Below are 15519 nucleotides of genomic sequence, written 5' to 3' on the forward strand. Positions count from 1 at the left end.
GACAATTTCACTGTCCATAAATAGAGGAGCACATCAATGAAGTGTGGTGTAATCATTCCATATAAGAGGACAGAGAGATTATTTCATGTGAGGAGTGATAGAAAGAGACGTGTGAGGAGAGATAGAAAGTGAATATTCTAGCATGTCCCCTCCCTTGGCGTTGGCCTTGGGAACATTTTCCCTTTACACCTTTTCATCACTAAAAAAAAATTCTCGTTCTTTTATTAATGAGATATCTCATTAATTTGTCTTTCTCTCTCTCCCCCCCCCACCCCCACCCCCACCCCCCCGAATTGGCCTATCATCTATTATGCTGCTTGCTCAAGAAATCTATTCTCAATTATAAATATAGAATGCAGTTCAAGCACCACAATCTTTTCTCATGTTGCAAGTAGCCTTGCATGCCAACTTTAGAAAATTAGGATACCGTTGCGGATCGAATTTGGTCGGATAGTGGCATTATCATATTCACATCCGATTATATTTGGATGAATTCAGATAATCTTCTATTGGTTTTCAAACGGATTCAGATAGTTTCTGCCTTCTGGATAGTGATTTTTTGAATATGGATTCTCCTAAATGGATATGAACACGGATCGAATATGAATTTTCGATTATCCGTTGACATTTTTATCATTTTTATGATGATGGTTAGGGTTGAGACTTGAGAGTTCAGCAACTACCCTTTCTTTTATTCTTTTTAGTCTTTGATTTTCTTATGTTTTTTCACTTTTGATTTTAGCCTTGGAGGGTCTTCGTACATCTGGCCCTCCCTAGACTCTGCTAAACGCGGTAACCTTGTGCACTGGGTACGATCTTTTTTATATTTTATCTTGTATTTATTTTAATAGATATGTGATTCCATGTATCACATTGCATAAAATAATACATAAAAACCAATAGAAAATCTAGAAAAAGAATCACATTATCTTAACTTATAAACTTATAAAAATAAGACAACAAAATTCATTAAGGTAACTTAAAAGGAAAGACGACACAAAGAATCACATTATCTTAACTATTTATACCGATTAGTTTCAGGTGGATTTGGATTCTTCTAAACGGATATGAACGCAAATCTAATACGGATTTTCGAATGACATCCTTAATTGCATCAAGATGCAGTCCATACTCCCTACGCCCATTACCCTTTTCTTCTCCAAACAAAGAAAGAGAGGAGGAGCGGGCACAGAATAATAGTTTTAGGCATTGGTATCAGATTGGCTGTATTGGCCAATCAATAATGATATCGGCCGTGCCTGATACCGATATGTTACACTGATATTGGTGTGACCAATAGCACCATGTATCCTTTAGGCATCAATCGAAAATTCAAAAAACGCTTTTTGGCCAATTCGACCAACACTGACTTACACATATTGGTATCATATTGGTTTCGGAACTTTTTTTTTTTTTTGGGTAAAGGTTTCGGAAACGACGGATACCCACTCTGACACCGTGAACTAAAACCCTGCTTAGCACCCAAACAATTTTGAGTCCTTTTCGTGACCTTACCCAATAACTAATTGTCCAAGTGGACCAGTTTGCCCTAAAAATTGATGATTTGAGCTGTTCAATTTGGTTCTTGAAACACACCTGGGTTCAGTATCCGAACATCACAAAAGTATGTATGGCCTATCAATAGCCCATCTTATACGAAGTACTGGAAATAAATGAACTTCATTTGCTAGAATAACACCATCAATAAGATTTGTTCTACCAAAAGAACCAATAAAGCTAATCGATAAGACAATTATGTAAGCATTCTACAAAATGTTTCTTAATCAAATAAAATTTAACCAAGTTACATTAGTAAAACAGTTTCTTTTTAGAGTACATTGCTGCTGATAAAACCAACAAAAATTCAGTTGATGTCCCAAACCAAAACAGAGACAGAGGTAAACTACAAAATTTTAATTGCTTGAAATGGGCCTATATAGTGGTCTTGGATCACCTGAAGAATGATGCTGCAAGTCCCGCAGAATCCGGAGCTTTGAGACAAACGACATCGATCCATTACTTTGATAGAGTTTCAGCATTGATTGCCATTTTCAATAATCAATAATTAAATAGCACAACCCTTTAAAAAAACTTGAATCGGCTTGGTGAAAACCAAGTAGAGCAGAAATCACAGAAGACCCTGCTTTTCTCTCAAGACTTGGAAGAATATATTCAATTCTTTCATCCCTTCTCCATTTCCAGAAAAAGACACAGAAAATTAAATTAATCAGTTGGCAGGTCACCATTTGGAAGAAGGTACTCACCAAGTTCAGTGAAAAAAGTAAAAACAACTATGATATAATGTAAGTGCATGGAACATCTTACCAAGCACGTATTAAAAAACCAGCTGCTAGCAAAATTCAATCCTCTTCCATTGGAACCTCAGGAAAATCAAATCTGTCTTCTTCAATTGGTTTATTGATTACAGAAATAGGTGATGGTGAACTTGTGTCAAGGATCCAAGATCATTCAAACAATTTGTTCAATGATCAATCAAGGCCGTGATAATTCTTGTTTCAGGGCTTTCAGATTTAAAGAGAGAGAAGCATAATATGTCATGAAGCATTTCAGTCCCTCCAAAATCTAAACAAGTCAACGTGTAGTTTCCACCAAAAAGAAACGGATTCCCATAGATGGGTGTCAGTGTAGCAATTTGGTTTCAATTTGCAGTAGAACTACTATTAATCAAGGAAATATTCTACACTTCTACCTATATAGGGGCCTAGGGCTCTTCCTAGCCAAATGATCCCTCACCATCAACCAAATGGGATTAGCACCATAATGGATTCAATCTAACACCATGGTAGATTTCAGAATCCAACCCACAAGCAGAATTGTAGGAACTCAAAACAGCAGTGGGGAAAGGGGAAGCCTACTCATCCATCAGCTCCTCTCGTAGATGCGGTGCGGTTTTACGAAGCGTCTAACCACAGTTCGCTCGCGTTGATCAATACACTTCTTGCATTCTTTCCCACGCTTCATACCCCCTTCTTCTTAAGGTAAAGGGCCAGGCATGGTGGGGTAGGAGCATCCAGTGGGCAATATTTTTGGCTTGACCAAGAAGTCTTATGTCCTCCGAGTCGCATGGCGTTTTAACCAAAAGAACTTCTTGCAGGAGATCTTCGATAACTCCCAAAATAGAACTCAGATCATTCCCAAAATTACTACTGGAACTAGGACACCCCAAGTACTTCAAACCACCGAAGTATTACTCCAATCCAATGATTGGTTATAAAGATATAGGCAAGCGAATCAAAATAGAAACTATGTTCCAGAATTAGAAACAAACCTATAAGTTAACAACCACACAGCGCAGCAGAACAACATCAAACAAAAGATCAATTCTCCACTCATCATATAGAACATAATATGTAAGAATCAACTTAAACCGACGGCCAGAATTCACAGTTCATCAACCGAACAGACAACAACAAATCCTTATCCCAACTAAATGGAGTCGGCTACATGGATCCTTGCTCTCCATTCAGTTCTATTTGAGTCATACAAGTTACAAGTCCTAAGCTATGCATGTCTTTCCTACCACTTCTCCAATGGTTAATTTAGGCCTGCCCCTGGCTCTTTTAGATCCTTTAATCTGAATCACATCACTCCTCCGTATTGGAGCATCCCAAGCCCTCCGTTCCACATGGACATGCCACTTTGAACGATTTTCACATAGCTTATCATGTATCGGAGCTACTCCCAAATCAGCTCTAATATGGTCATTCCTTACTTTATCCTTCCTAGTTTTTTGGCCACACATCCTTCTCAACATCCTCATCTTTCCTACACTTAGTTTATCTATTTAACGCTTCTTAACTGCCCAACATTCCTTGCTTTATCCTTCCCAGTTTTGCCACACATCCATCTCAACATCCTCATCTTTGCTACACTTAGTTTATCTATTGCCCAACATTCCGCATCGTACATCATAGCCGGTCGTATGACAGTCCAATAAATTTTTTTTAAAGCTTTAAAGGAATAAACCGATCACACAACACTCCGAACCTCTCCACTTCACCCATCCTATTTTAATTCTATGAGCAACATCATTCTCTATATCACCTTCTTTATTTATGATTGAGCCAAGATATCAAAAGTAATCACTTTGTAGAATCTCCCTCTCTCCAATTTTCAACACCTCATTATCCGTCCTAGAGTAACTGAAGTTACACACCATATACTCCGTTTTTGCTCTACTTACTTTAAAACCTTTTGATTCCAAGGCGGATCTCCATACCTCCAAGTCCGTGCTAATCCTTACTTTTGTCTCATCCCCCAACACAATATCATTGGCAAAAAGCATACACCAAGGAACCTCATATTGAATGTTCTGGTAAATCAACCTGGTAAGCACAAACAAATAAGGGATTAAAGCTGATCCTTGATGCATCCCAATTGTAATTGGGAATTCACTACCTTGACCCCCTCCCCCAACAGTTCTTATATTAGTCACCACACCATCATACATATCTTTAATTACGTCCACGTATTTACTTGAAACCCTTCTCTTCTCTAGTATATGCTAGATTAACTCTCTAGGGTCTCTATCGTATGCTTTTTCTAGGTAAATAAAAACCATATGGAGATCCTTCTTGCCCTTTCTAAATCTTTCCATGAGCCTCCTAAAAAGAAATTAGCTTCCATTATGGATCTTCTAGGCATAAACCCAAATTAGTTCTCCGAAATAGTAGTTTCTTTTCTCAAGTGGGTTTTAATAACCATCTCCCATAACTTCATAGTATGACTTATTAGTTTTATGCCTCTATAGTTATTGCAGCTCTGAATATCACCTTTGTTTTCTTAAATCATGACCACTATGCTTCTCCTCCATTCATTTGGCATTTTCTGTGTTCATAATTTTGTTAAATAGCTTGGTTAGCCAAGACAAACCACACATTCCTAAACTCTTCCATTCTTCTATTGGGACCCCGTCAAGGCCTAAGGCCTAGCCTACTTTAATCTTTCTTAAAGCTTCTTTAACTTCAGACACCCTATTTTGCATATATATATCTATGACATGTGGTGTCTAGATGAATAATGCAGTCTTTCGGGACACCATTACTCGGAATGACTTCATTTAGTAGGCTGTGGAAATACTCTTTCCATCTCTCCTTAATGTTCTCTTCTCATCCCTTACTAGTACTCTACCATCTTCACTATTGATACATCTAACATAGTCAATTTCTCTACTCTTCCTTCCTCTCATTCTAGCTATCTTTTTTTTTTTGGGTGAATAAATATTCATTACCAAAGAGGAGAAAAAAACAAAGAAAACGCCGAAAAGGGCAAGAAGAAAAAACAATGAAAATATACAAGGGGGAAAACACCCCTCTAGGGATAGGGGAGAGCAAAGAAGAAGAGAGGACCCAAGAAACAACAATATGCTTGTTCCTTGGGGAGGAAGAACATCTAGTGGAGGACCTTGAAACTCTGCTTAACACTTCAAAGGAGATAGAATTCCAAATCTGATGAAAAGATCTAGAGTTGGAGGTCTATCTCCTAAGGTTGTGCTCCATTCAAATATAAGAGATCACCGCTCTGAAGGCAAGCTTCTCGATCATTCTAGCTATTTATAGATAGCTTTTTCCCCCTTCCTTTGTGTTTAGATTGTTATAAAGAAATTCATAATTCTTCACCCTTGCTTTCCCCACAATCTTTTTAGCTTCATTTTTGGGAAATTTATACCATTTAGATCCTCTACCACCTTAGTCCTTTGTCATGTCTTAAAAGTGGCTTTCTTAGTCTTAATAGTTGTTTGAACCTCATCATCCCACCACCAAGTCTCCCTACGACCATGACAGTTTTCTTTCGATTCCTTTAACCACCTTATCTTAGGGCAAGAACGCTCCCCTATCTTACGATTCTACAAAATGAGGCAGATATCCATGACCACCAATCTATTTTGAGTGGTTAGGCTCTCCCCAGGTATAACCTTACAGTTACAAAACAATCTATCAGACTTTTCAAAGTAAGTGTTCACAATGGATAAATGATAAGTCACAGCAAAATCCAAAACTGAGATCCCCTCCTCATTCCTCTCTCCAAACCCATAACCTCCATGTACAACTTCATAACATCTATGATCTCTCCCCACATGTCTGTTCAGATCACCCCCTATAACAACCTTTTCTCCTTGCACTAATCCATCCATGTGTTCACAAAATTGTAACATACTACTTTCATCCAATCTTACTTGGGGTGCGTAAGAACTAATTATATTGACAATCTCTTTTTGCAACACAAGAAAATGGTAACTCTTCATGCGCAAGCAAGATAATTCTAGAGAAAACAAAATAGAAAGCTTCTAAACTACTACAAGTTAGAAACAGACTATTTAATCCCGTATAAGACCTAAATCCCTAATATTTTGGCTTATAGAATTGGCCCATTACAATAGTAAACTCAAAAATATTAAGCCCATGGCCCATATAAACCATTGTGCAACGTAACTAGACCCAAGAAAGTGAACCTAACGCAAAACAACATGTCCATCTTCTCTTCTTGCTGAAATTCTGCATCACACCAATAATCCATCTGAGCACTTACGTTTTAGCCCACTGATTGGATGTCCAGGGCTCTCCATTAATGACACTACCTCATTCAACCACCAAATAAAAGTCATTAAGACTCGAAAGAACAATAGTTTTCTGGTTTACAGTACGATCAGATCTATATATATATATATATCTTGAAGCAAGCAGAGAAATGGCTAAGTTTGGAATTACAATCTGCTAGTTTCGCTGGTGAATTTTTTACTTGTATCTGAAGCATTAGGTACTTATGGTCAGATTCTTTCTCCGAATGCCCTTGCTTGGTCAAGTTCTGGAGATATGCTTATAGAGCTCTAAGACCAGGCCCACATTTCTACCAAAATATGTAAAAAATATTATAAGTCATGCTGAAGACTTCAATTGTAGGGCAATGAATGAAAAATATAAAAAAAGCTTCAAAGGTATATTCAGGCAATCGCCCACCCCCCCCCAAAAAAAATATTCCAATTATTTAAAGTTGAAGGATATAAATTGACATGAGAACATCCTCTTTCTCCCCCCGGTTACGACCATTTGCAAGCTCTCTCTGGATTTCAGGTGTGACCTACCATAGATGGTCAAAAAGCAAAAATTAAAAATATATATATATAAATAAATACTGATAAAGAAAAATGCACACCAAAGGTCCAGATGAACTTACCAAGTAATGTTTCTGGTGTTGAAGCAGACGGTCCAGATTATCCTTGTCTTCCTTTGTCAGTTCATTCTTGTACCTGTATAGATCTTTCAGTATGTAATTGTAATTGATGCACAGATGCAGGAGCCAATATTAGATTGGCCAGTCTCAACTTGAGTCTCACCCTATACTATTGTGTGGGTCACCCATCAAATCAGCTGATGCAGCCAAAGCTTGGCCGACTTGACTTGGGATTAGATCAGGATGGGCAGCGATCGATCCAATCCGAGTCCACGCTTTAAATCCTTGGTTTGATGAGAATAAAACATATAATACAAACTCCAAGGAACAAAGTCAGAATTTGAGCACGGTTTTTCCTCATACGATTTCCATACACTAGCATTATGAGGAGTCTCAAAAGTTAGTTATGTTGGTGTGATGAGGTCAACCTGCCATGGTTTTGTAGAACGCAAAATAGGAACTGGTTGGCTGGACGTGTGTGTGCACTTATCTCTGACAGTCTTTGAATGTGGATATGAGTTTGTTGAGAGACACGTAGAGGCGTCTTTTTTCTCCTGCCCCCCTCCCCCCAGTGCCGGGCAAGTGGTGGGGAGATCAATGTGTGCGGCCAAATTTTAGGCTGCATTTCCCAAATAATACAGAAATGCCAAGAGAAACAAACACATAGAAATGGTTTACCCCAAAAAAGAAAAAGTTGAAAAATCCAAACCTTTGCACAAATGCAAGAAGTGACTGGTGCCATATCACAGGCATAATCCTTGTGTCATTGAGAAATCTCATAAAATGAGCGATAACGGCATCAAGTACGCGGTAGGGCAATGCATACTTCTTTTCCAGAAAAAGCTTTAGAAAATAACTGCAACAAGTTAACAAAGGGAAAACTGTCAAGCTGCTTTATCCTTTTTTTTTTGGCCAAGTAAAGAATTCATTAGAGAAGTCACAAAAGCTATGGTTATTGATTATTTTCTTCTTAAATCTTGATTTGATTACCAAGAACACATCAAATGTTAACAGCAAAAGACAACATTGGAGGCCCAGAACAACTTAAACCTGCAAGCTATCAAACTTTGCTTACTAAACTAGTTCGAATACAGGAAAATATCACAGTTTCTTATGTGTCTGAATTCTGAATACCTAGTTGTGCCACAATAATCCATCTCCGCAAGCTTCAGCAGTCCAGCACTGAACAACCATTGAGAAAACTGAGTTAGATTGGGACAATGGTACAGGTAAAGTGCTACCAACCAAATTATGGCAAAAAGGTTCAAATGATAAAGGTGGCTATGCTATTGATGGAGATTGTGACGATGACGATGACAATACTCCATACACTGCAGATAATCATACAGGTGAAGCCCATCCCAAAACGAACATTACCTTGAATGAAGTGGTGGAATAGAAACCTTCTGAATAATGCTTCCAATAATGACAGCTTCCCTAAGAGTGCAAGTTCCTGACTGTGCATCTTATGATTCTTAGTACCACAAAAAAATCAGATAAAAGCTTTCAAAGAAGAAGACTATGACTCATTGACTGGCTTTCCAAACATTAGTGAAGTGATAACAAACATTATGGCTAGATCAAGTCTACAAAATATTGCTATAGAACAATGAGAAGGAAGAAACAATAGGAAATAGCCATTAAGGAAATAGGGCTACTGAGCAAAAAGAAAACAAAGAACAAGGATTGCTCGCTAAGTTATGGATCAAGTAGGGAGAATGAAGAAGAAATGGGTTGAAAGAATAAATGACCGTTCTAGTGAGGAACTTGTGTTTAATTTAGTATGCAACCAACAGAATTCTCAAAAATGATTTAACTAAAAGAAAGGCAAAAGGAAAAGAAATTGCAAGTCTATAACCTGACCTCTCAAATAATGTCAATAAAGATAACATTGTTCTCTTGGTAATACTTTACATATTTTTTCATTTTCCATTCCCAAAAGCAAAACCAACATAGCTGAGTGAAATTAAAATTCATCCAAGTTGCAAGATCAACTCCTACTCATGCAATGAGCTCAAGAGATCACAAAATAATAAAAGGCTCAAAGATGATACCAAATAATTTACAGATACTAAGAATAATAAAAATAAACAGGACAGTAATAAAGATAGTTACATCAAGAGAAAGAAAGAACAGTAGTGAACCGAATTGAACTTGGTTATAAGTTTTTGACATACCTCGCACAGTGGAAACAAAATACCCTTGAAGAAGGCTGCTGGCTTGTAAAGTGACTTCTTCAAAGCTTGATATAAAGCAAAATGGAGCCTCTTATTCTTCTGCATGTCTTCTCTAATCCTAGGGAGCAAAACAAGCTTGTAGAAGCGCTGGGCCTTCCTCACACCCAAATTGGAAGAGAAGATTCTTGTGGCTTGATACATGGCATTTGGTGACCAATTCTCAGGTTCTGTCATGTATAGCACATCCTCCCAGAGCTCCATTGAGGGGATGTGTTTGAATGCCTTCGGCACTTTACCAGTTGTGTATCTACTAAGTAGTTTGCCAACACTGCAAGTTATGTTAGCAAAAACATCTTGATAAGCAATAACAGGAAAACGGGTCCCAAAATGGAAAAAAGAAAAAAAGAAAAAAAAGAAAGACACAATAAATAATGATATTGTGGGTGGGTGAAGTACCCCTTGTATAAATCTATGATGGTCTGGTCCAGTTTAGGAAGGGGCTGTGTTTCTGTAAACAATCACACAAAAACTAATCAGTTCATAAATTCAGAGACGAGGGGCACATGGCCTCAAAATAAGCAACCCAAAGACAATTCACAATTGTGGCACTATCGAACAATTTCTATAATTGATCAAAACCAACTGAGACAATAACTTTATAAATAAGACTTTGGGGTGTTTGGATTGCATTTGGCAGCAAGCATTTTGATGTGGTAAACAAATCTAACTTTTTATATAAAGAAAAACAAAAGCTTTGCTTCTGGAAGCTGGAAACTTCTATATTCAAACATGGGCCTCAATATAAAGGAGAAATATTCTAAAACATATTTGTCCAAGCTGTAAAATTTGTCCAAATGCTGGATTCTACATCATATTCCCACCTGTTCGTGAAATACCCAGTCATTGACACTATTATAAACTCACAACTCCTTTCCCCACACCAAATGACAGAGTTGGTCGACAAGCTCTCCCCTTTACCTAACATCATAGCTCACCTTCATATAACCTCCTAAAACCCATAAGATTACTACCCCATGCAAGCTGTATTCATACTTTCTCCGATTTTAAATACCAAGCTTTCAAATTTATGTTGATTTTGTGGTATTGTTTCTATCCCACAAAGTTATTCCTTTTATGATTAGACCTCCAAGCACAAAATTTTTACAATCAATGAATCAAATCTTTCAATTCACTCTGCCTCCAATACTAGTGTTTACATGCAAAGCCATTGTCCTCACAGAATTTTCATCTCATGAACTCCCACAATCTCTCCTGACAGGCTGACAGCAAGAAAATTGGTAAAAAAAAAATTATATGTGCACATAAAACCAATATTTTCATTCTGAACCACACTAAATTCGATAATAGACACAAAAGGTCATCAAATATTCACTTCAAAATTCCGTATCTCCTTTAGTGTAGAACATCTGGAGCAATAAGGAAAAAAAAACAGAAGAAAATTTTACTTGAAGCTGTACTTTATAATCAAGACAAACATATAAATGAATAAAAGCAAAATTGTACCCAGCAAAAAACAAAAAAAAACCACTTACCTGAAGAAACCTCTGCATCTTTTTCTTTAATTTTTTTTATAATGAGGTCCGCCAACGTCTGTTGTGGGCCAGTGTTCTTCGACATAAAAGCTTTCAAAACTTTCTCTTCCTCCTCATCAATCTCCTCCTATATAATTTAAGAAAACAAAAGATAATTTCAAAATGGACTGTAAAACCTAATTACACACGCAACATCAACAACACAGAGAGACAGAGAAAGAAAGAAAGAGGAATTTAGAATTATACATACTTCATCTGCATAGCCATTGTAGAGGCTAAGAGTTTCAGAAAAACCATCAAAGGCATCGATATCATCTTCTTCACCGCCTTCAGCAGTAGCATTTGGTTCTTCAGTAACTGCAAAGAAAGAAGAGTTGGGGTTTTGTCCCTCAGCCTCATCTTGGATTTCCTTTTGCTGAATTAAGGCCTCTTTCAAAATTTTGGAGCTCATTCCGGTTGAAATCATCTGATAGAGAAGAAAACACAAATGAGAATACACACACACACACACACACACACATATATATATATATATGTATGTATGTATGTATAGATATAGATTGATAGAGAGAGAGAGAGAGAGAGATTAAGGAAATAAGACCATGTCTTCTTTCTGGTGTTGCTTAGGTTCTCGTGATCGCTTCTTGGAGGAGACAGAGGAGTCATCAGCGTACAACGGCTGTTGGTGCTGCTGTCGGTTTCTCTTCCCCATTGATGCAAGCTCTCAGAATGTTAAGTTTCGAGATGGACTGCTCTAACTGCAATGCTCAAGCATAATTAACAAATTCGGTTTTGGGAATTATTCGGAAGAATTTGTTTTGTTAATTTAAGAATTCAGTCAAAAAAGAAGGCAATATAAAATTCGGGTTCGGGAATTGGGCAAAAAATTAAGATGTTATTTTTAATATAGGTAGTACATGTTTAACATTATCAATCAATGGCTCTGATTGATTTGGGTGTGGGCCAAGACAGACTGATTACTACACCTTATACAACTCTGCAGTGCAACAAATCAGAGAATCTTGATCCCATAATCGTCTCAATTAGTTACATGAAACCAAATTCTACAATAAGCATAGAACATAAAGGAAAGGAAAAGAACAAAAGGATAGCAAAATCTGTGAACATCAAGTCAGTTACTTATAATGTTTTGGATAAGCAAGAAATATCCACATAAGATTGAAAGTATGATATCAGCAAGTCACATCTCAACACTTATTTTTATACCCCGTACCCAGAAAAGGGATAATTGAATGTTGTTTATGACTGACAGATATGATACAGGTTCATTTTGACAGAATCCGGTTTATGTTGATCCAACAGAAGGTCATTGACATTTTAGGTAAATATGGACCATGGTGTATTGATTTAAAATAAGTTCATTAAATGTGAATTGTAAGGATGTATGGCCCCAGGACCAGCTTGGTCCATCAGTAGGACCCATTGTTAATAGTTGAGTTTATCAGTTAGACAGTTTCCGGGTGAAATAGCGACTTCACACGTCTATTAGGGTACTTCTAGTTAGAATTGAAAAAACCCAAAACACGAGAAATGAATGTAATTGAGTTACCTTTCTAGTGGAAAAATAATCGGGTTGATCAAAATCCAATCAAGTGAGATATAGCCATTTGAGTAGGTAAGGGCCAAAGGACTAGATCCTGAAAAACAGGATCTGGCAGTCGACCGGACGCAACTCACGGTGAGCAACTGAACGTGACCGGATGGTTAACCGGTCGACTGGATCAGTCCAAATGATATGGCGGTCGATCGGTATGCATCCGGATGGTTCAGCAACTCAATCGGTCAGTCGACCGGTTGGTCAAAAATATGACCTATCAAGTATCAATTGGAAACCGAGTTCATTCTCCTTGTTCTAAAATTAGAAATTTGAGTGAGGAAAGAGAGAAAAGGGGAGAACAAGGAGAAGGAAGGACAAGGAATTTAATTCACAATCGAGGATCAAGCCTTGGATCAAAAGAGGGATTGAAAGGAAGCTTGGGAAGAGGGATTTCGTTGTTCAAGAAGTAGGAATCACACCCTTCCATAGCTCTTTTAGATTCTAGATTTCTAGTCATGCTTTTGGGTTTAAATATAGTTTTATGGATATGTAGTGATGTATTGAAATGAGTGTGAGTGAGAGGAGAGTGAATCCCACAGTGTTCTTGGAGGAAAATGGCAGAACTACCATTCCCAAACAGTAATTTCCTGGGAACCGGTTCGACCTAGTGGTCGACTGGTTGCTACCGGATGATAAGGGTGGATCGGTACTTCGTCCGGTTAACCAAAAAGGGGTGCTTTTTATGGATTATTGAATGGAATGGTGGGGCATGTCATCTACTAGGCTGACACCACTCAAAGAAGGGTTAATGTTTATGATTTGTTATGTAGGAATCGATTTGATTGACTAATCGGTTAACTTGGAGGATTGGAAACTGAGTGTTTGACACAGTAGAGACACAATTTAAGTGGAGTTTCTATCACTTCATCATTGTTTTCACGGTATCTCATGTTTAGCATGTTATGCATATCTTAAGATTGAATCATTGTTCATGTTATGTACTTGTGTGTTTAAATGAAATGAGATATATGATATGTTAGTATGACTGAAGTATTATGAATGTGATTCTAGTATGGTATGATTCAATGCTTAAGTAAGTAGAATGATAAGTAAAGAAATGTATCTGAAAGTATATCAACGTTCCCATCAAAGGGCTTGGAAAGGACGGTATGTACTGGAAGGGAAAGCAAAGAACAGTAAAAAGGAAAAGAAAAGAGACTAAAGGTCCACCAAGGTCCATCCCATCAAAGGGCTTGGGAGGGACAGTGTGGGCTGGAGGTAAAGTAAAGTAAATGAAAAGAAAGGAGGTTCATTGATATCCATGCATCAAATGGCTTGGGACGGGTGTTATGGGCTGAAAGTAAAGGAAATGAATGAATTAATATGCCTGAACTTCATGGATGTCCGCTCTATCAAAGGGCTCAGGGTTCTTGGGGCTTCCATCAAAGGGCTTGGAAGGGACAGCATGAACCGAGGGGGAAAATAAAGGAAAAGTAAAGAAAATGTACTAAACCTGACAAATCATCAATATCTTAGCAGGAAAAAAAATAGCAAAGGTCCATTAAACAAAGTGTCACAATGATATTCAAATGAAAGTTCATCTGGTTTCATCTTGCCCCTGGAGCAATAATTCAAGATTTGAAGTTTGAGAACATGGCAAATACTCCAATTAAAAGGGAATTCTAGACATGCAGCACCATTAGTGGCTACCAAAACAAAGGATAAATACAGATTTTAAAAATAAAAAAATTACATGAGTTGTGTTTGAAAAAAGAGCAGAATCACACAAACCCTGAAATACAATGGATCAAATCCACACACTTGAAAGGACGAGGAGTAATTTCTTTCTAATTAATGCTGACTCCACTCAGCTTCTTAGTTACATAAAAGTTAATACTAGCAGAAACCAAAGCAATATTTTGATTTTGTTTCTCCAAATTTTACAGGGGGGGTGAATGTTTCTCCAATTTAACTGAATTACAACTTCAAGAGCTCTGGGTCATGACAAGAACTGAACAAAGATAAGTCTCCTGGACCCATTCCCCATGGAGGAAAACAACAAGAACTGCAACTGAGACACTGAAAAGATAATGGATTGAGAACATGCAGTGCAACTAAATCCACGAGCAGACCCATATATTTCAATCTATTTCTCAAATGCAGGTGACAGGTCCCTAACATTTGGACCAATCCCAGAGGACGGAGCAGATGGAACCGGGGGAGAGAGACAGAGGATGGAGTCGCAAGCGATACCTGAGTTGCCGGATTGCAGGTTGCAGCGGTGGTCGGTCGTCAACCTCGTCTCTCTCAATCGCTCTCGAGTCCTCGGCCCAGCTACGAATGGAGAATGGTTGAAGGGTGACAACTGACGACTGAAGAGTTGAACACTGAATACCCTACCCCATAAAACTGACCGGGGGCGGGGTTCAGCTATTTATACCCCAATTATTTTGCATATAATTCGGGTTGGGCTAATTATTCGGGTTTTTACAATGAGTCGAAAATTTTGCTTTTTTTATCATTAGCTTTGGATCGGATTCGGCCCAATAATTCATATATTTGGTTCAACCGAGTTAATAACTAAACTTAGGTATGTCAATGGGCCGTGCTGGGCTTAAAACCCCAGGCCAACCCTAGGACGGCCTGGGATATCTCAGCCAGGCTCAGCCCAACCTAGCCCGGACCTAATTGACCCTGATTGGGCTGGGCTGAATCGGTCTTGAATGACTCTTTAGAACAATTTGGATCCTCTACTGTCGAACTGCCCGGCAGGACCCTATTGCCAAGACACAGCAAGGCGAGGAATGACCGCCTTACCCCTATCCGAGCACCTTGCCCAAGTGGGGGTAAGGCGGTCATTTACTGCCTTACTGTGTCTTGGCAGCAAGGTCCTGTCGGGCAGCCCAGCAGTAGAGGATCTAAATCCCTCTTTAGAATGCCCTTGATTCTTTTTTTTTTTTTTTTATAAAAAAGGGAAAATAAATGGGTGGTATATATGGATGATTAAAAACAAAGAACAAAGAATGTGAGGAGGAATGAG

General features: G+C 38.1%; 1 protein-coding gene across 1 annotated transcript; it reads right to left on the reverse strand.

The window, feature by feature from the left end:
* Positions 1-1794: 1794 nt before the first annotated feature.
* On the reverse strand, positions 1795-14815 carry LOC122660055 (bystin-like). Its single transcript, XM_043855227.1, has 13 exons — positions 14733-14815; positions 11523-11679; positions 11172-11387; positions 10922-11048; positions 9825-9876; positions 9369-9696; positions 8569-8648; positions 8326-8373; positions 7901-8047; positions 7195-7267; positions 7023-7098; positions 2324-2440; positions 1795-2207 (listed from the first exon to the last, which is right to left on the reverse strand). Exons 2-12 carry the CDS (start codon positions 11631-11633, stop codon positions 2361-2363), a joined length of 1338 nt encoding a protein of 445 aa, XP_043711162.1. The 5' UTR covers positions 11634-11679; positions 14733-14815; the 3' UTR covers positions 1795-2207; positions 2324-2360.
* Between the last annotated feature and the right edge of the window lie 704 nt (positions 14816-15519).

Source organism: Telopea speciosissima, chromosome 4 (genome assembly GCF_018873765.1).
Source record: "Telopea speciosissima isolate NSW1024214 ecotype Mountain lineage chromosome 4, Tspe_v1, whole genome shotgun sequence".
Classification (NCBI taxonomy): Eukaryota; Viridiplantae; Streptophyta; class Magnoliopsida; order Proteales; family Proteaceae; genus Telopea; species Telopea speciosissima.